The sequence below is a fragment of the Leptonychotes weddellii genome, chromosome X, assembly GCF_054177405.1.
Source record: "Leptonychotes weddellii isolate Sample4059 chromosome X, ASM5417740v2, whole genome shotgun sequence".
Lineage (NCBI taxonomy): Eukaryota > Metazoa > Chordata > Mammalia > Carnivora > Phocidae > Leptonychotes > Leptonychotes weddellii.
In genome coordinates, this window is record NC_138385.1 from 57,930,753 (window position 1) to 57,950,142 (window position 19,390).

A 19,390-nucleotide genomic window follows, 5' to 3' on the forward strand; every position below is an offset into this window, starting at 1 on the left:
CCTGTGCAAGGGAGGCAGGTTGGGAGTGCTAACTGGATTTTTTATTTTTATATCAAGACACTGTGTTTAAAATGTTTACAAAGGACAAACTCCATGGGTTTCCGTTAGTGTTTTAAGAACTTTTCTTTAAAAAAAAAAAAAAAAGCCAACAACAACAAAAAAACACCGCCTTTTTGAAAGAGAAATGACAGACACAAAAGAGACTCTGTAAAGAAAATGGGGCGAATTTCTGATACCATTACCCCAAGGGCAGAGGCAGAACCCAGATTACACCCAGGGGCCCTGATAACAACGGCCTCCACCAGAACCTCATTCACCAAATCTAGGTAGGGTCCCCTGGTGTAGCCAGGCCGGTGTTCCTGGCCTTTAGGGGAAAGCAGGTCACCCTGCAGTCTCTGTAGCCTCCACAGGGACACAGAGGTGGCTGGAGAGTTCTCCCCTGTGGCCCTCCAACCCCATCCAGCGGTAGCCCCTTCCTCCTTCCACCCCATGGTCTTGCTCGAATCTGTTTCTTTCTTGGGGGTCATGTTCCTCGCCCGGATTGTGTGAGCCCTGGGAGTGCCAGAGCCAGACAGACATGGGCCTGGTGCCTCCCTTCCGGAGCCTCTTTGCACTCATGGGTTGGAGAGGCATGTGTTCCAAAATTATTTTAAAAAATCAACAAAAACAAGACCCAGAAAAAAGACCAAGTCTGGGGGAGAAAGAGCTACTCTGCTCTTTAAAGCTCCCAAGTCTGGAGTTGGTGGGTGGTGCAGTTCCAAGAGAGGCGGAAGGCGAGCACCAAGGGGGTGCCCAGCTGGTGCTTTCGGGCCCCCAGGAGTGTCTGTGATCAGGCTCAGGGAGCTGGCTTCAGCTGCTGTTGCACAGGTCCTCGGTTTCCCAAGGACTCACTTGCGTCCCCATTTGGAGGGTTTGTTCAGGTTTACTTCTTTATTTGTGTTCTTGTACATGCGGGTGCATGTCCACATCTGTCTATGTTTGTGCAGGTGGGTCTGCTGTCGGGTGTGGGTGCGTGCGTATACATATATGTCTGTGTGTGTGTGTGTGTGTGTGTGTGTGTGTCTGTGTGCATGTGTGTCTGTGGATCTGGGAGGAAGGGAGCCAGGAGAGAGGCTGTGCTCTGGGCTGGAGCTATACCCGGGTAGTGGAGTGTGAGTGGGGCAGCCCAGTACTGTTGAACCCTGCGGCAAAGGTGTTATAGGGGTGCAACGTCTGCAGCCCTACCAGGGAGTTGGGAATCATAGTGATGGTGTTGGGTGTCATGAGTGGGATGTCATCAGGGGAGCGGCGCAGGGTCAGCGTGTAGTCAGGTAGCGCAGTGAGGCGCAGTGTGTCGTGGGGGGGACCAGCCTCACATTCGTGGTGGGTGGGGCCCAGCTGTAATGCTGCCAGCTCTTCCTCAGGAGCAGCTCCCAATTCGGGGGCCCCGGCTCCCCTCTGAGGGCTGGGCTGCCGCAGAGGCTCCTGACGCCGTTTGTCCTTGCGGTAGTAGAGGGCGGCGAAGGCCAGAACGTTAAGGAACAGGAGGGAGGCCCCCACAGCGATGGTGACACTTAATTCGGTGGAGTAGTCACGAGGGTTCTCCACCAGGAGCGGCCCTGCATCCTGGTCCCCATTCCAGGACCCTTGGGCATTCTCATTGCTATAGGCAGGGGAGATGGCCGGCCGCTTGGTGCTCCAGGTCTTGCCATTGGGCCTGCGGGTGATGTGGGAGCTGTGGGTGGTATCCGGGGGCGGCACTTTGGTGGTTGTGGACGTATAGTGGAACATGTCATGCAGGTTGTAGAGGTGGGGCACCAGGTGTTTCCAGAAGGCCACCTTGGTGGCCCGGTAATGATCGCGGACCCTTGGTTTCAGCCCGATGTGAAGGTAGAGCTGGTCTCGGGGATTGTATTTGGACCAGGCCACTTCCTCAAAGCGGTTGGCCTTGGTGTGAATGAACTTGGTGTCCTGGGGGACCGGCTTGTTGGGATCCCTGAAATACCACATGGAAATCCGGGGTCACCACTCTACCTAGGTGTGCAAAGGGCCCAGAATGCCTCCTCTCACACCCACTTCTGAACCTCTTCCCCGGTCTATAACTTCCCACATTTCCACCTTTTGCAGGGTCCCTCTCTCTGTCCACGCCCCTCCTCTTCCCCAGGGCTTTGAATTCCTATTGCCCACTGTATCGTGGAAACTGACTCATCCTTCCCTGTGCCCATCCTGTAAGGTCATGCTATAGAAGCTTTTTCTTCTCATGTGCTACCGAGCATCCACCAATCTTTTCAGCTGCCCAGTTTTTCCAAGAACCCTTGAAAGGCTCTTTATGAATATACTTTATTCCCACTTCACTCGACCTCTGACCATCTAACCTTGAATCCCGTGGTTCTGCCAGTAACTCTCCCTGCTGCTCGGTCCTAATGCTAGCTGAGTTCTGAGCCTTGACGACATTTTGGAGGGAAGAAATGGCATGAAAGACTCAAAAGGAGGAAGGAGGAAGGAGGAAGGGGGTGAAGAGGTTACCAAGCAAGATTTGGGGGAATATCTTTTAAAAAGGAGATGACAGAAGAGGCTTAACGATAGAGGAGCAGAGGGGAAGGCATGCTGGGGTCCCAAAGAAGAACAACCTTCTCCTTACCCGGTCTTGGCAAAGTTGGTCCAGTAGGTCATGACGACAGCACTAAGCATAACGTCATTCTTGGAGAAATTGCAGGGGAAGAGGTCAGTGGGGCCTACCATAGGGACACCAAAAACGTAGGGTACTTCGTCCCCATGAGCTGCATCTGACCAAGCAGGCTTCATGAGGCTCTGGCAGTGATGGTAGAAGGCGTAGAAGTAGGTAGGGGAGCCATAGCGGGCGTGCAGATCAGCGGTCACCACCGAGGGCTCCACCCACTGGTGGTCGGTGAAGAGCGCCACCAGTGTTTTGCGGCGGGTCTCTGGATTGTCACGGTCTGCCCAGTCTGTGTACATGAACTTGATGGTCTCCCGCAGGGTGTCCTTACCCTCAGGATAGCCATACAGATTGTCCACAAAGTTGGAGACTGAGTAGTCAAAGTCAGTGCCAGAGACGCCATCCTCAGGGTCCACCACGCCTTCCACGAACTTGAGCCCCTCGCCCTGGTTGACACCTAGCATAATGTCATAGTTGAGGAACTCGCCCTGCTCCATGAGAATCTCAGGGTCATCAGGGATGACATCGCCATCAATCACGGGGCCAAAGGCCACATGGTAGCGGGCTGGCTGGATGTCCTGCTCTACCAGCTCCTTGGCACTCTTTTGACGAAGACAGTCCACCATGTCCACCGTGTCTAGCACGTTACAGCCTACCTTGTCTGCCAACAGGCTGGTGTACTTCACCGGCTGGTAGTTCACAGCCCAGCTGGACAGGGCAGAACCACTTTGGATGATGGCCCTCTGGAAAAGCCCTACGGAAGACAGGTGGCACCAGGTCAGATCTGCCATGTCCCCCACAGCCTAGGCCTCCCTTGCCTGTCCCTGAGGGACAAATTAAACACTTCCTCACTCCTCTGTCACTGAGGCTGCCCTATGGGTGCAATGAGCTATGAAGGAAGAAGAGACCTCTCGGTTGGGGTGATGGATTAGGACCAGAGAAGGGGTTGCTGGGCCCCTGCGCCGACTGACTCCCTGCCTGCTTCGTGCTTCCTTGTTCTGGGATGAGGGCTGGTAACTTGGGGGTTAAGGAAATGCCAGCAAGAATTAACCCCTTGGGTCCCAGACATCAGCTTCCTTATGCTCCCTCTCTTTATCTCTCCTTGTCTTCCCTTCTTGCTTCCTGCCCAGCTGGGCCCAGCTCTGTGCCAGCGCACCACCAGGGAGCTGGCGCTTCCACCACAAAGGGGTCTTTTTCATGAGAGATGAGAAATGCAGGCAGGGGAGAGCCTCACATTCTGGGAGTCTGGGGAAAGATTCCCAAGGGCAAAGGCCTTGGGATCTCAAAGTCTCCAGGGAACGTGCCCTCCCAGCATGTAGTCTCCACAGTGACTTTCCTTTTCCTGAAGCTACTGATGCCTCAGATCCAGTTTCTCCCCTACCCAAGACGGAGCCAGTCCTCCAAACTCAAAAAGTGGATGATTCTTCCCCCCCCACCCCTGGAAAAAAAAGGGGGGTATCATGCTCTCCCTGGCCCCAACATTCCCAAGCAAGGGATAATCCGGCCCTCAGGCACACGGTTCCTTTCCTCTAAGAGAAAGGCAGTTGGCATGGGTAGAAAGAGAGGGAGAGAAATATAGATCACTACTTAAGAGAGAGCATCCCTTTTCAAAAGGTGATTCTCCATGAATCAGTTGCAGAAAGACCGAGAGAACAACTCTTTAGTGCAGCCAGGCCCCTTAGGAGACAGAATGTAGCACCACTCCAAGAAAGGCCTTCTCCTCCCAGGGAAATAGTTCTGGATCAGAGGAGGCACCATTCCTCGTTTCAGACAGGGCCACCCTCACAGCCGGTCACCTCACCCTCCTTTGTGGAGAAAGGGATCCCTGTTCCCACTACTGTCACCTAGAAACACATTCTAAGGTGTGAGGCAGATCCCACCCTGGTCTTCCCTCATCGGGGTAGTCCCTGGAGGGACAGAGGCAGAATGTTGAGATCAGAGAAGATGATTTTTCTCTCTCAGACAGACAGGCCTTCTTCAAAGAGGGACCGAGAGTCTTCCTGTGAGAATATCACTCACTCACGGGGTCGATTCCAACAACAACAACAAAAACCTTGTCCTCTCTCACAGATTTCCTTCCTTCAGAGGGAGGAAAGGAACTTATTTCAGGAAGATCTCTTCTTCATGAGAAGCTCATCTTTGCCTCTCAGAGGTAGAATGTGCTCTACAGTCCAGAGGTGAAGAGAGCTTTTCCTGCTGAGCCAAAAAGGGCCTGTTTGGCTCCCTTGGAGAGTCACTAGCAGAGCAAGGAGAGAGGCTTTCCTCTGGGCTAAGAATGGGAGTCTCCCTTAGGGTTGCCCAGCCCGGGAGGAGGTCTGGTGTGGGCTACCAGATCGCTGCCCCTCAGAAAAAGCCCACCCCACGGGTTAGCTCTCTTCACTGTTCAGACCCATCTCTCCGCTTAAGGACAGCTCCTCTCCTGTACAGACTTGTTCTTCAGAAAGAAAGGCAGAGAATGAGTGTTTCTTACACCTAAAAACCAATTCCCACTCTAGATCTCTATCCTGAAGTTACATGTCCTTCCCAAACTGAAAGATTTCCCTTGCCCCACCCCAAAAAAATCACCAAAAAAAAAAAACCAAAAACAAATCCCGCTGTCCCTTCAGATAGACATCCTACTCCCACTCACCCAAACCCGACTCCCACACAGAAGGAGGATCTTACTTTCTCAAGAGATAAACGGGATTCTCTCTTTCCCTCTCTCACACTGGGAAAAGGACTTCTTCCCCGAGAGGAACATTTCCATTCCACTTCTCCCCAAAGGGATGCCAAGCTGATAGAAGAGGGCCAGCTGATTCCTCTGGGCACTCTGAACCCCGCAAGTCCTGAGGCTCAGGATGGGCAGCCGGCACTTCGCTAGTTGAGGTTTTGCCTCAAGGGTTACTCACCCTCAGAGTGATGTGACAGCGTGAGGAGGCTGACACAGGACGCGCCGATACCCGAGCCGAAGACAGTAATACGGCGGGGATCGCCACCAAAGAAGGCAATGTTCTCGCTCACCCAGCGGAGGGCCTGGATTTGGTCAAGGAGCCCATAGTTGCCCTTGGCAGCCTGATCACCAGTGCTCAGGAAACCTGGATTCAACAAAGGGCATGAGGACGGTGAAGGCAGAGGGATGGGGGGATCGGGGTTATAACGGCAGGCAGGAGACAGGGAGGGGGCATGAGGACGGAGGAGGGGCATGCAGCATGGTTCTTTCCACCTAACTACCATGTACCATTGCTCCTTTCTGCAAGCTCCAGCACCATCAGTGTAGGAAGGATCGATCAGCTCCTTGCCTCCCACCCCCATTCTCCAGTGTGGAGGGAGGGGTCTCCAGACTACTCGAGGGGACGCCTCCAGCTGGGAGACATAAGCTGCAAGAACCGCAGATGGCCAGGCCCCTGATGTGCTCTCCAGGACATTACCCTAGCCCCCCTCGAGATAGAGTGGAACGAGCAGGGACCCTGGAATCAGATGGTCCTCGGTTCATGTCCTGGCTCTACCACTTATTGGCCGTATAGCCTTGGGCAAGTTATTTAAAATATCTGGGCTGCAGTTTCCTCTTCTGCAAAATGGAGGTAAAAATACTTCAAAGGGTTGTAGGCGGGATAAAACGAACCTAAGCATCTCTAATACACTCCGCACTCTGTAAGTCTATAATTACTTCTCTTTCCCCTTCCTCCTCTCCCCGAAGGAAGTGAGGATCCCAAGAGGCAAGGATTCCTAAGCTCTACTTGGCCCTTCCCGGACGGGTTAGTCCATCTGCACCTCGTTCCAGTGCCTCAGGTGGCCCTTCCCCTCATTCTCAGGGCGGATTCTCATTTCCTCTCCTCCCAAGACCTAATGAATCAGAAACTCTGGGGAGGAGGCCCAGCAATGTGTGTTTTTCACAAGCTCTCCAGGTGACTCTGGGGCCTGCTAAAGTTAGAAAACCACTGGGTGAGACCATCTTTTTCATCTGGTGGAGAAATGGGGAAGTCGGTGCAGCGTGTTACCACAGAAACAGGTCTTCCCGCCCGCCCACCCACTGGGATTTGCTGCTGAGGAGACATGTCACCATGGAGACTACCTTCCCACCCACCTGCTGGGATTTGCTGCTGTGGAGACTTGTTGCCATGGAGACTACCTTCCCGCCCACCTGCTGGCTATCCCACAGAGATGTCCTATATTCCCCCCCCCAACCCTGCTTCCATTTCAGACTGATCATGCTGCCTCATTTCCTCTCTCTTCCTTGATCCCTGGGCTCCCTGGAAGGCTCTATCTTCTCCTGCCGTAGGCTTTCGGAAGGGTTCTTTCCAGGTGGGTAGTTGTGGACACCTCATACCTGGATCGGTCTTTTTGGACTCCCCGTTTAAAAGCTCCCTTTGCAGCACCTGGGATCAACTTTGTGAGAGGCCATGTTTGAGGAGCCCACCCTCAGCTCACAGGGAGCTCCCTGGTGGTCCTGGCAGGCCATGGGCAGAGGCTGAATTCAAATAGACTCAAGCAGGCGCACGACCTCATCCCTGTCTTTCTCGGGTCCTCCTGTTTCTAGCTTCTGCAAAAGAGCTCATTTCATCCTCTTCAAGGGTGTTATTAATTTACATTTGGTACAATTAGGGATGTAAAGTACTTAGTTATTCCTCTCAGGACCTAGTCACAAGCCCTCTTTAGCCCCAGGTTCCCGGCGAGGAAACGTGAAGGAATTAGAGAAAGCCTGAATGAGGATGAACGGAGGAGCCCTTGTTCCTCCAGACAAGGGAACCAGCCTCTCCTCTGCCTGGCCCATTCACACACCGAAGCTGCTGCTGGGAGTCGTAAAAAGTCTGCTGACCAAGATCCAACCCAGCTGTCCAAGCCCAAGACCCTCCGGCAAGAACCACTCTGTGCTTCTCTTAGCCCTCCTGTCCTCTCTCCCTGCCTTTCTCCTTCCTCCATATTTTCTTTCCTTGTCCTCTTATTTAAGCCTCTGTGGACTTGGCTTCAGCCTCGGCTCGAGGTAGCGTTCCGTGAAATGTGTCAATGCATCTGTCCTATCAGGGGGAAGAGCCCGCTCTTTGAATGTAGTAAAGTAGATTTCGCCAGCATGTCTCGATTCCCTAGGTTGGGAACAAAGGCCTGACAGGGCTGGGTGGAGGAGCCAACCATCCGTTTCTGCTCCCTTGGCTCCCACCAACCCCGGGATGAGAGGCGCCGGAGCATGCGGATGATGCCACGTCAACCATCTCTACTACAAGAGTCCTGCGTGAAGTGCTACATCCACGGGGCTGAGGCAGATGATCCAGCAAACGTGACCGACCGTGAGCACACAAAGCCTGGCGGTGTGGGAGAGCAAGTCGCTCACTGCTAGGTTCCCAGTAACTCAGCCATCCACAGAAGCCGCGCGAGAAGGAGCGCTGAAACACCACGCACTCTGTAAACTGTCAGAATAAATCTGAGACCATCTCCCTGGGCCCCAGGTTGACACTGCAGCCCATGGTAAGCCGCCTGTCAACAGAGGATGAGGGAACCCGGCACATCGTACCCAAACCACATATCTCTGTCCCTCAAGGCTTGACGTTTACCAGGTTTTCGCTTTGCCCGAAGGGTACCCGAGCAGAGATGTACGATTAGATTCTGGAACCCAGACTAAAACCTGGCAAGCCTCTACTTCCTCAGCCCCAGGGATATCCACACCCGATATCCTGCTGGGGTCCCTTTCTTGTGCTGGTCTCGAGCTCCCTGGGGGCTCCTCAAATAATTAGATGGGATCCATGGACCGGCCTGTGACAGTCTCCATATAGATGAATCACCCGAGATGTCCAAAGAAGCACCTCAGAGTAAACCATCTTTCTGCGCTCGGTGCTTCCAGAGAAGCTGAAGGGAGGGTGAATGTGTGCATGCAGTTGGGGGTCCCAAACTGGCCCGCTTGATTGGGGATGCTTGAAGACAAAAAACACCCAAGTCTCAGCTACACAGCAAAATCCCCAAGTGTCAGGGACAGACCTATGTTCTACATCTGGCACCGAGAGACAAAAACATCTTGTATGTACCCAGAATCCAATCAGTGGCTTGTTGATTACATCTGTGTTGCAGAGCAGGCTGTGAAGGAGACACAGGAAGTGGTGGGGAAACTTCGGACCAAATCTCAGTTTGTGACTCCTTCCGCGGTTTGGGTCATATCATGTTGATCATTAACAGCTGAAGGCCCCAAGAATGCTATACCTGCCCCCAGATGTGCTGTTCTGGTTATGCGAATGAGAGGGGGTTGTAAAGTGGGCGGGGCGGGGGGGCGTGTTCTTAACCAGAGTTTCCCCAGATGAGTTTCGGTGGGGTCCTTGGAACCATTTCCATAGGTTTGTGTATGTGTGTGCATGTTTTTTTCTGGGGGGAGAGTCCATAGCCCCTTCAAAAGGGGTCCAAGACGCCCCCAAAAGTTAGGAACTGCTGATGTAGAAGCTTCGAGAGTAGAGAAGCGGGAGGGTTGTCAAGTAATCTGCAAACCAGGATACCATAAGGAGCACTCACCGGCAACAGGCCCCGCGCAGCCCACAGCTGTCAAGTGACGCTTCAAATCCTGAATCTCTCCTTCCTGTCTCCTTGCTCGGTGTCACTCTTGTCCTCTTTTCTCTACCCCCGTCCTTTTCTTCTCTTCCTCAATTCCTGCCCCCACCCCCACCCCCCACTCCTCCACTCTTTCTTTTCCTGCATCCCTAGCTGGTCCAATCATACAGAACCGAGGCACATTCTTTGTACTCTCTGTGCTTTCCAATAAAACCCACAGAATGGCGCTCTGTGTGTCTAATTTTTAAAAGCAGCCGAGTTGAACATTTTCTATCACTCTCACCAAGAAAATAAGGTGGCAAAACTTGTTCTGGCCTTCAACTACCGTGTGCGCGTGGCTGGATATCTGTGTGAGCTTACTTCTGGAAATTCCGGACTCTTCAGGAACTGTGCAGCCCTTGCATGTGGCTTAATAGCCGCCTTCACTTCCCCTTTACTGTCAGAGACTCAGATCCCCTTTCCTCAACAGGACAGAACACTCAAGAGAGCCTCGCCGGGATGTCTGGGGTAACTCGGGAAGACAGAGGAGCAGAGCGGCCGAACCATGACAGCCAAGCCCACCGGACCGCCGAGAGACCAAGGGAGGCGCCTTGCGTGCTTCATCCCCAGGATCCAGAGGCCACTCGAAGGCACACGGGCTCCACTGTTTTCAGGGAATATCATTTCTCCAGTCTGAACCCCAAAAAGGTGTCTTGCTAGCCCACCGAGTGTCAAGGGTCAGTCAAGAAAAGGTTGCCTTTCTGGGCTCATAAACTCTACCAGAAGTGACGCACAACCCCGGGCCCTCTGGGATTAGAACCAGCAACAACGATACACTCCGAAGCAAATTAAAATCGGGTCCTGTCAGCCAAGTGGCCAGGGAAGAAGTCATGCCACGGCTGGTCCAGCACCCAGGCTTCCAGACCTGATGCATGGCCTAGGCCCCCACTGGAACTTGGAAGACACCAGCGCTTCACACAAGGAGTTGCCTTCCTCCCACCATTACAGGGCTGCGCGGCTGCACGTGCTCTCGGAGGCCTGGGTGAATGTCTCAAAGGGAGCAAGACCCTCTCTGAGGTACTTGTTTAGCTCAGGACCCTGGCCGCGGGTGGGCAGTAACAGTCAGCAAGGAAGAGACAGCACAGAGGGGCAGCCTACATCACCAAAACCGGCGGGCCAACGGCAGAGGATGTGGGGGGCAGGGCCCAGGGGTGCGAATGAGGAGGCATTTGGGAAGGAAGTGTGTATGTGTGGGAGTGCGTTTGTGCGATGGGGTGGGAGTTATAGGGGGATGTAGGCACGGAGAGAGTAGTAGAAATGCGTATGTGTGTATATACGGGGTCTGTAAGCGTGGGGTGTGCACACGTGTGGGGCTGAGGACAGGTGTGCGTGCGTGCATGGATCTGGAGGCCAAACGGGGGTACATGGGTATGTATGCGTTTGTTGGGTAGGGTGGGTGAGGGAATATGTACGTATGTGTATTGCACGTATACATGCGGGGTATGTACGGGAAGAGCGTCTACGTGCGTGCGTGCGTGCGTGCGTATACATGGGAATGTGAGAGGTCTATGAGTGTGTGCACATGGTGGAGAGATATGTGAGGGCCTGGGACGTGTCTGGAGACGTGGAAGCAGGGATATGAGGGGGGGTGTGGGTAGTATTTGTGGATGTGCGGCATGAGGAGGTGTGTACGTGTGGGTATGGATATGTATGTGTAGCGAGGGGGAATATTGGTTTGCGTTTACATGGGGAAGGCAAGGGACATATGTGTGCGTGTGGGTGTTCGAGTGGATGTGGAAGTGGGGTGTGCAGGGGGATGCAGGTATGTGTGTGTATACGTGGAGGGAATATTTATGTACATTCAAGGTATACGCGCGTGGGGTTTGTGTGTAGATGTGGATGTGAAGGGTGTGGGTCTTTGTGTAGAGCACATACATGGGGGTAGAAGGAAGTGTGAGTGTGGGTACGTGTAGAGTGTATGGGTGTAGATGTGGAGGGAGAGATATACGGGAATGAGGGGGCAGGCAGTCCGAGAGATCTGTGAACATATGGGGTATGGATGTGGAGTGGACAGGTATATGGTATGTGGGTATGTGTGAGGGGAAAACTGTATGTGTGGAGTGTTTATGGAGTGGTGGGGGAATGTGTGTGTGTGAGAGGCGGCCTGTAGATGTGGACGTGGGGGTCTCTGTGCACGGGTGTATGTGTGTCTTTGTGGGGCGAGTGAGAATGAATCGTATGCATCGGGGTGTGCGGTGGGCAGTGTGGATGTGTGGACGTGTGAGGGTATGTAAGCGTGTGGATATGCGACTGGCTAGAAGGAGTATCTGTGTATGTGTGGGGCTTTGAGGGATGTGGGCCTGGGTGGGTAGGGCTGGGGGAAGGACACTAGAAAGTTCACAGACCCTGCAAAGCTCAGCCAAGCAACGGTCTGAAAGCAGCGAACTGGCTTGAGACAAGAGAAAGTGTGGAGGTTGACTTGAATTTCCAGTGGCAGCTAAACATTCCGGAAAGGGCCGAAGGACATGGGGAAGCTCCCAGCACTCGGGTAGGGACCGTGTGATACCACCATTTGGCTCTGGTCGTTGGCACCCGCTCGGGAAGCGAGGCCAGCCTTAAATCGCCAGCATTCTTTCCTCCTTCCTTGAGAACCCAGGCTTCCTTCAAGGCAGCTAGCAGAGAACCATACCTAGCACCCCAACCCGATAGTTGAGGGTGATGACGATGACGTTGCCATAGCTGGCGAGGACGCTGCCGTCGATCATGTTGCCCGTCCCCTCCATGTAAGAGCCTCCGTGGATGTAGACCATGACGGGCTTAGCGCCACTGTCCCGGATGTCTGCAAGGAGAAGGGGTGAGACACAGGCTGGGTAGGATGCCCTTCCTCCCCCACCCCCGCCAGCCCTGGGGGGGGCGGTGTGGGCGGCAAAGCTATCCCAGGTGCCAGGACACCACCGCCAACTCTGAGGGCAGGACTCATGGGGCCGCTCGGCCTGGAGCCCGAGCATCGGCCAGAGACTTGGCTGGAGGTGGACTTGGGCGACGGTTTTAAAGACTCTGGTTTCAGCCTCCCAGCTGAGGGCAGTCAGCCAGGACTGCTACGGCCGGCCGGGCCTAGGTAGGCCACGGCCGGGCCCCTGGGGACGGGGAGCGGGGGTGGGAAGGGGCAGGGCTGGTCTCTTAGCCGGCTCAAGTGAGTCCCTGCCCCGGGGCACCCGGGAGTCCTGGGACCTGCCATGGCTTCCGAGAGCAGGGGCTGGGAAGCCCTGAAACCCCCAAGACTAGACCAGTTACATGGAAATACGGCCATTGGCAGCAGCCGGCCCCCCAGTGCAGACAGAGACAAGAGGGGTGGGAAGAAGGGGTGGCACAGGGAGAGAACAAGGAAGGGTGTGGGTAAAAGGGAGTGAATGGCAGCGATGGGGTGGAGGGAACCTTAGTGACATGGTTTCTCAGCCATGTGCTCATTTACCCCATTGTCCCCCGGGGCGTCAGGCAGACTTAACTGGAAGCACTGGGGATGGGAGAGAGGAGAGGGGCAGAACTAAGAATGAGAGAGACCCCCTCCCCTGCCCTGCCCCGCTCCGCCGCCCCTCTCCCCACCACCCTCCCCCATCAGCATTAGGGTGAAGATGGAGCCTCCCCAGAGGCCATTCAGTGAGAGACCTTCAAGCGGCTGCTCCCAAGCCCAGGCAGCGCAGCGGAGGCGTGGCGTTGGGGCTGGGCAGTCAAGAGAAGGCTCCCGGCCTGACCACCTCGACCTGCAGCCTCTCAGTGTGTGAGCTGGACCAACACTCTGCCACACCCGGCCCCACCAGCCACCAGCAGACCGCCCCCCCCCCCCGCAGCTGTTTGGCTCCTCCAGGGGTGGAGGGGCAGGGCCAGGGCAGGGAGGTAGAAGGGAATGCTCTCTGCTGCCAAGCAAACACAACCTGTTTTCCCAAGGAGGAAGGCAGACCGGTTCAACCATCACGCGAGGATCTTATGCCATCTACTGACTGGGCTGTGGCGTCCCTGCCTCAGCCTGGCATTTTAGCCCACAGCCTTCCTGGCCCTGTCCTGAGCCTATTGCAGCCCGTGGCCCCGAGGCCATGTCTCTTTTTCTGGGAGGAGGCCGGGGTGGGTGGGTGGGGGGGATTCTAGATGGTGCTAATCTCCGGCCCCTTTGGTTGTCACTGCCTCGCTCCTCAGCTCAACGTCCTGCCGGACCCCTCTCCCAGGAGCCAGTCTCCCCGCAAAACACAGGTGTCTCCGCAGTGAAACCCAGGTTATGTCCTCGCCATCCGGTCTCCTTTGCGCCTCTCCCCGCCCTTCCTCTGCCCTGCTTTCTCTCCGCTCTCCCTGCTGATCGGTAGGGGCAGGTGCCTGTGAGCCACGGAAGATGGGGGAGGAAGCTGTCTCTGGCAGTGCCCGCTTCTGGGCTGTGGGACTGAGGACGGGGGTAGGGGACCGGGGCGAGGAGGCTGCCCTCCCCGTGGCTCTGCTTGTGGTCCCCTGCTCCCGCCAGCCAGCCGTGTCCATCACCCTGGACCTCCCAGCGGCCAACCGGGCCAAAGATGGATGAGCAGCCCAACAGCCTCGTATAGGAACAGAAACACACCAACGGACGGACAGACAGACAGACGGGGCTTCTCCCCATCGAGAGGGGGAGGGGCTCTGTGCCATGCACCAGCCGCCGCGCCCTGCAGCCCCCAAATACCTTCATCTTCATCCCCGTCATTATCCGCTAAGTCCTCGCCCTGTTTCTTAGCGCCGGATCCTGGGGACCAGACACGGGGAGACACAACAGCACAGAACAGAGAACAAAACAGAGAGAGAATTCAAAAACAGCATGACTGCAGTGTGGCCCAGCAAGCCAGCTCTGGGCTTGGGCCCAGGACAGGCAGGAGGGATGGCAAGAACCGAGGGAATGGGTGGGCTGAGGCCCAGACCTTCGTCAGGATGATGGTGTTGCAGGCCCCTGCCACGCTGGTCTCCCTGCTGCCTCCCTGCCCCGTCTCCCTGTCCCCAACAGCCCATCTCAACCAACTACCTTCCCAGTTAGGAAGGCGGGAGCAGCACACGGGCCAGGGTAGAGAGCCAGAGACCCACTCAGGGAAAGGATTTCTCCCGGGGGGCAGGGGCTGCGCGTGTGTACACAGGCAGGCTGAGCTGGAGAGCAGCGACAGGCGCTGAGGGTGACAGGTGGCGTTGGCCAGAATGTTGGATATGGATGCGAGCTATTAGGGCAGAGCCGGGTCCTGGGGCCCCCAGCCCTAGGCTACCTGGGCCTGATGGGTGGGCTCAAGCTGGGCCTCAGCTGACCCTGATTCCCAGAGGAGGAAATGGGAGATGAAGCTTTCCCTCTGGTCTTCCTTGTCGGGGCCCCCTGCTCTGGCTAACGGCAAATGGGGTTCCTGTGAACAGGACCCAGGCCTAAGAGCAGCAAGGAGTGCTCTGAGATCTAGAGAGAGCCAGAGAGGGAGGGAGGGAAAGGAGGAACGGGGGAAGGAGAGAGGGACATGAAAGAGATGGAGAGAGAGAGAGAGGGAGACAGAGGAATAATGGTAACAGCTCCTACCACAGACCGAATATTTACCGTGTGCCAGACCCTCTACTTCTGCCATACTGTTTGATCCTCACACCCCAATGAGGTAGGTACTGTCTCTATTCCTGTTTCACTGATGGGGAAACTGAGGTTCAGAGCGGTAAAGTGACTTGCTCAAGATCACACAGCTAGGAAGCCCTAGAGGTAAGATTCAAACCCAGGTCTGCTTGACTCCAAAGCCCATGGTCTTTCCACTGCACCATGCCACCTTTCTGGGGATGGGGGAGAGGGAAGGAAAAAATCAGCGAGAAAAGAGGTGGAGCGTGGGGGGGAGGGGAGAGAAGGGACAGAAGGGAAGGAGAGAAAAGAAGGGCCCAGAGGAGAGAAGAGAGACACTTAGGACCTGTAGGTAAGTTGGCACCAACTCTCCTTCCTGTTCTAAGGAGATGAGACGTGCATCTTGAGCACGGCTGTGGAGAAAGAGGACCTACTTGCCTGGATGCTGGGCAGAGTGGGGAGACAGAGGTCATTCTGCCAGCACCCCAGGGCTTACCCTCTTGTCTGTGACACCAGATACTCTCAGCCTGGAGGCAGCAAATAGCCCTCTTTCCCAGCTGGTCCGGGCTCTGGTGACTGAATTCCCTTACAGCTATTAATCAAAACAGGAACCGCCCTCATATTACAAAATGGCTTTTCAACTAGGGCAAGAGCCAGGGCCCCGAGGGGCAGAAATGGCCTCCGGCTTCCCGAACTTCCAGTGGCACCTACCGTCTTAACACCTGCCAGGACAGCACTCAGACACCCTGTGGGGCACGGGGCATCACCACGCACACAGCGGACAGCCCCCCAAGTGGAAGGGACTTACTCATCCCAAAGCATGAATTCCCTCCAACTTGATGGAGGTGGAAGTGGGGGGAGGGGGCAGGTCCTCCCCCCCCACCCCCCCACCCCCGCCGCCAGAAATCCCTCACTTCCAATGGGGACGGACTTAGAAGGTGGGGCCCTGTTGTCCCTGCCCGCCCCCAAACCCCCGCCCGCCAGAAGCGTCCCTGGGGTGGCTGCCTGGTCCTAGCCCGCTCTCTGCACAGACGCCTTCGCTCCTTCAGCTTAGCACTTGCAGAACAGCTCCTTGTCATGCCTGTCACCCAGGCCAGCTCGACCAACCATCCCCCTGTCCCAACACTGGGCTGCCGCAGGGTCCCAGCCGGGCCAGTCCTGCCTACACTATGCACACCACAAGCCTAACGACCTCTGCGGATGTCTCTCCCCCAAGAAGCGGGGTCTCTAAATTCTGTTCCAAATGGCCAGCAGGCCCTAGATAGGGAACTAATTTGAGCAGCGAAATGACCAAATGCCCTCCCCCACGCTGTCTGGAACTCACTTTCCAGCTTGGCCTGTGGGGCTTAGCTGAACCGGCTGGGTTTCAATCCTAGGATAGAAGCTTCATCAGAGTAGTGATGAAGCCTTTGATTACGTCTAAATCTTGCCCCTACCTCCTAGCCCTCCACAGCCCAACAGCGCCTAGCCCATGGCCTTGCCCACAGTCAACGGTCCTGATGGGGAAATGTTTGCCCTCGACTGGAGCTTCCAGTCAGCTCTCTAGCCAAACTCTCAGGACTGGATGGCCCTGGGCTCTCACTGGCACCCTGGGGAGATCATTCCTCCTAGGAAATGGTTAACGGTTAACGTTCACATCATCCTCTCTCCCCCGCCCCCCACCCTCCCCCTCAACCCAAGCAAGTAACCCACCGGAGCAGGTTTAAGAGACCCTCTTCCTGAATTCATTCACAGGCTAGTGGAATGTTAAGGCCTGAATGGTCCCCCTACCACCTCCGGAGGCGAAGCAGAGGTCCCTCCAGGAAAAGACTTGCCTAAAGTCTCACTGTGAGTTAGCAGGAGAGCTGGGGCTCAGCCTGGCTTTGTGGCTCCCAGCCCAGCACTCTTTTTGCAATGCCACAGTGCTTCTTCACTTGTGCGGAAAAAGTGCTTGCTGATGGCCTACTGCGTGCGAGGTTCTGGGCTGGGTGTGGGGATGTGGCGGAACACTGTCCCTAGAGCCGCAGGCCCCACTCAGCGCTCCAGGGCGCGTCAAGAGCACTCAGCGCATGTGCGCGCACACGTTCAACATGTGGATTCCCGGAATCTGCCCCCAGAGATTCCTGCTCAGTAGGGAGCATCCCGGCCCAGGAATCCTGACAGCCCCACTGGGGTAGGGTGCTGGGGGCGGGGGGGGGAACCGTGCCCTAGGATTTCAAAGGAAAACAAACTCCAAGCTTGCCAAAAGATTGTGGGGATCAGGCTGTGATTTTCCACCTGTTCCTTAAGCTGTTGCTGTTTCCAATTTGGCCCAGCCCATCCACGTTTCACCATTGTTTTCAGAGTCGGGGAGGTGGGAATGACCAGATGGGAGCTGCCTCGCGTGCACGCGCTACAGTGGAAAGAACATGGCCCTGAGGGTCAAGAGACCCGGGGTGGGTCCCTGCTCTGCCACAGACCAGCGACAGGGCCTCGAGCAGCAGCAAGTCACTCCCCTGGGCCTGTTTCCTCATCGGTAAAATTGGGAAACTGATTCCTGCCTTACAAGCTTCCAGAGACATGGGGAGGATTTTACGAGCTAAGTATGAAAGCGCTTTGCAGAAAAACATGACGTGCGCTATTCGTATAGGAAGAATTATTTCTACAGGGGGAGCACATTCCTCCCAGCAAGAGGTTAAACGCAAAATTCAGGATCTCGTGCCTCCTTTAGAGTCCGTGGTTCCCAGAGACTCCCAAGGTCTGCCACCGGACTAGCCGGGGTGGGGGCGGGCGGGGGGAGTTACACAGCTATGCTCCGCCCAGAGGGGGTGGGGGCGGTTGGCAGGATGACTTCAGGGCCAGAGAGAGCAGGGAAGAGCACGGAGGGATGAGCTGGTGGCTCCCCCTGCCAGGAAGAGGACAGAGGCTCTGGCTCCATCCTGGCTGCCTAGAGATCCACCCACCCCCCACCCCCCCGCCAGGTGGCTCAAGAGAGAACCGCTGGCTCTGTCTTTGGCACATATGTTAGTGTGGAATCCGGGGCTGGGAAGAACGGAAGAAATGGGGTTGCTGCAGCTTTTGCTCTGAACCTGCCTTAGGCCACCGAATCCTCCCTGACGAGCAGCCAGGGCCCTTGGCTAAGGTGGAGCTTAGGCTCGCTCACCGACCGCCCCCTGAGCCTGGGCTACTTGAAGGAAGGCTGGGTCCTCGGGGGCAAGGGCAGGTGGGCAGGCAGCCCTCCCTCTCTCTCTCTCTCCCTCCCCGCCGGCTCGCTACCTACCTCCTTTCCTACAAATTTTCTTGTTGGGCTTTCGGGCGCATTCCTTGGAAATCCGCTTTACTGTAAAATGAATAAAAAACTAAAAAATAACAGGAGGCCTCTGCCCAGGGGCATGCACCCCCCACCCCCCCAGGCCCCAAGAGCTGCTCTGCAGGCGGCACATGGCAGAGAGCCTGTCCCACCATCTCCTTGCTTCTGTCACTTACCTTGGTGTGAGCCCCGCGGGAGGAGGCAGCGGCTAGCCAAAGAGGAGGCTCCTAAGCAATGCCCACCAGGCTGGCCCCCCCGCCCCCCGCACGCGCCCAGCTCCCTTGGCCGCACACACCTACCACCTTTCAAAGCAGGCAGGATGGCAACAGGGGGGCCTGGTGGAGCCAGCGTCCTCCCGCGGGCGGCTGCCTGCAGTGACCCATTCTCCCCCAGGGAACCCCCATCCAGCACTCTGGCCCTAGACCTGTCAAAGCTCTCAGGCCTGGCCAGGCCCCTCCTGGTAACAGTGTCACTCACACACGGGAGCTCAGACAATGCTGGGGGAGGGAAGAACGGGGAGGGGAGGAAGGGGGCGGAGGCCAAGCAGAGTGATGGTTAGAAGCATCTTCACGGACGGACGGACAGACGGACGGAGGCATGCTGCTGCAGGGCGCACAACCACATGCAAGCCGCGAACACCACAGGGCGGGGGGGGGGGGGCGGGGAGGGCACGGTGCCTGGCCGCAGCACTCACCATCCTCCGTGGGCACATAGACATTCAGGTAGAGGCAGTCTTCGTTGGGCTCCTGGATGTAAGTAGCGACAATATCCAAGTTGGCAGTGAACCAGACGGGCAGCATAACTTCGGGCACAGCTGTGTGGATGTTCTGGGGGCACACTGGGGGAAAGTGTGTGGCGTTCCGGATGCCCGACCAGGATGGGGGTGGCTCAGGGGGCAGGAAACGTTTCTCGCCGACTGGGGGAGCTGCGTAGGGCACCCCCAGGTACTGGTCCACAGGCCCCAGGATCTCACTGGGCAGTGGCACCCGGGCACCCCTTAGCTTCCCAAAGTGAGTATTGACCGTGGGCGCTGGGGCCTGGGTACTGGCCCTCAGCACCAAGCTGAGGAACCACAGGGTGAGGCACAGGCTCCGGCCAACCGTGGACTTGGGGCTCAGGGACAGCGAGGGCGGGCCAAGCCGCAGCCACATGTTCCGGGCAGGGGGACTGGCAGGAAAGGCAGACTCCAGGGTCACAGCATCAGCCCGACAGGCAGCCCCTTCATGGCCACACTGACTTGAACCTCAAGACTGAGCTCTCGAGGGACACCTACAGGTGCCCGGCAACACGGAGAGGTCGTCCAAGCACCACAGCTTCAGAAAGGGAACTCCCTCAGGGCCAGACAGGCCTGTGGAAAGAGGGAAGTATGCGTCATCTCGGGGGGGGGGGGGGGGGGGGG

General features: G+C 56.4%; 2 protein-coding genes across 5 annotated transcripts in view; both read right to left on the minus strand.

Annotated features, from left to right (window-relative positions):
* NLGN3 (neuroligin 3) lies at positions 1-19,337 on the minus strand. Of its 4 annotated transcripts, XM_081808700.1 has the most exons (7): positions 18,686-19,337; positions 17,962-18,021; positions 13,839-13,898; positions 11,829-11,978; positions 5,545-5,730; positions 2,621-3,410; positions 1-1,975 (listed from the first exon to the last, which is right to left on the minus strand). In XM_081808700.1, exons 1-7 carry the CDS (start codon positions 19,140-19,142, stop codon positions 1,132-1,134), a joined length of 2,547 nt encoding a protein of 848 aa, XP_081664826.1. In that variant the 5' UTR covers positions 19,143-19,337; the 3' UTR covers positions 1-1,131. The 4 variants fall into 4 exon arrangements, with proteins under 4 accessions (XP_081664826.1, XP_081664827.1, XP_081664828.1 ...); XM_081808701.1 differs by lacking the exon at positions 17,962-18,021; XM_081808703.1 differs by lacking the exons at positions 17,962-18,021; positions 18,686-19,337 and adding an exon at positions 15,220-15,524 and having other exon boundaries at positions 2-1,975.
* The window catches only part of MED12 (mediator complex subunit 12), a 21,195-nt gene continuing 21,128 nt past the window's right edge, over positions 19,324-19,390 (minus strand). The window contains exon 44 of the mRNA XM_081809327.1: positions 19,324-19,339. Within this exon, the coding sequence (XP_081665453.1) occupies positions 19,324-19,339 (16 nt within the window). The remainder of the gene's footprint in view (positions 19,340-19,390) is intronic.

Bases quoted from the DNA above. Each gene is read 5' to 3' on its own strand.
- NLGN3 (XM_081808700.1), bottom strand. From the start codon at position 19,142: ATGTGGCTGCGGCTTGGCCCGCCCTCGCTGTCCCTGAGCCCCAAGTCC. The intron at 13,899-17,961 runs GTAGGTAGCGAG...TCTGGTCCCCAG, and splicing joins GAAAATTTGTAGGAAAGGAG to GATCCGGCGCTAAGAAACAG. The intron at 5,731-11,828 runs GTATGGTTCTCT...TGTTGAATCCAG, and splicing joins CTATCGGGTTGGGGTGCTAG to GTTTCCTGAGCACTGGTGAT.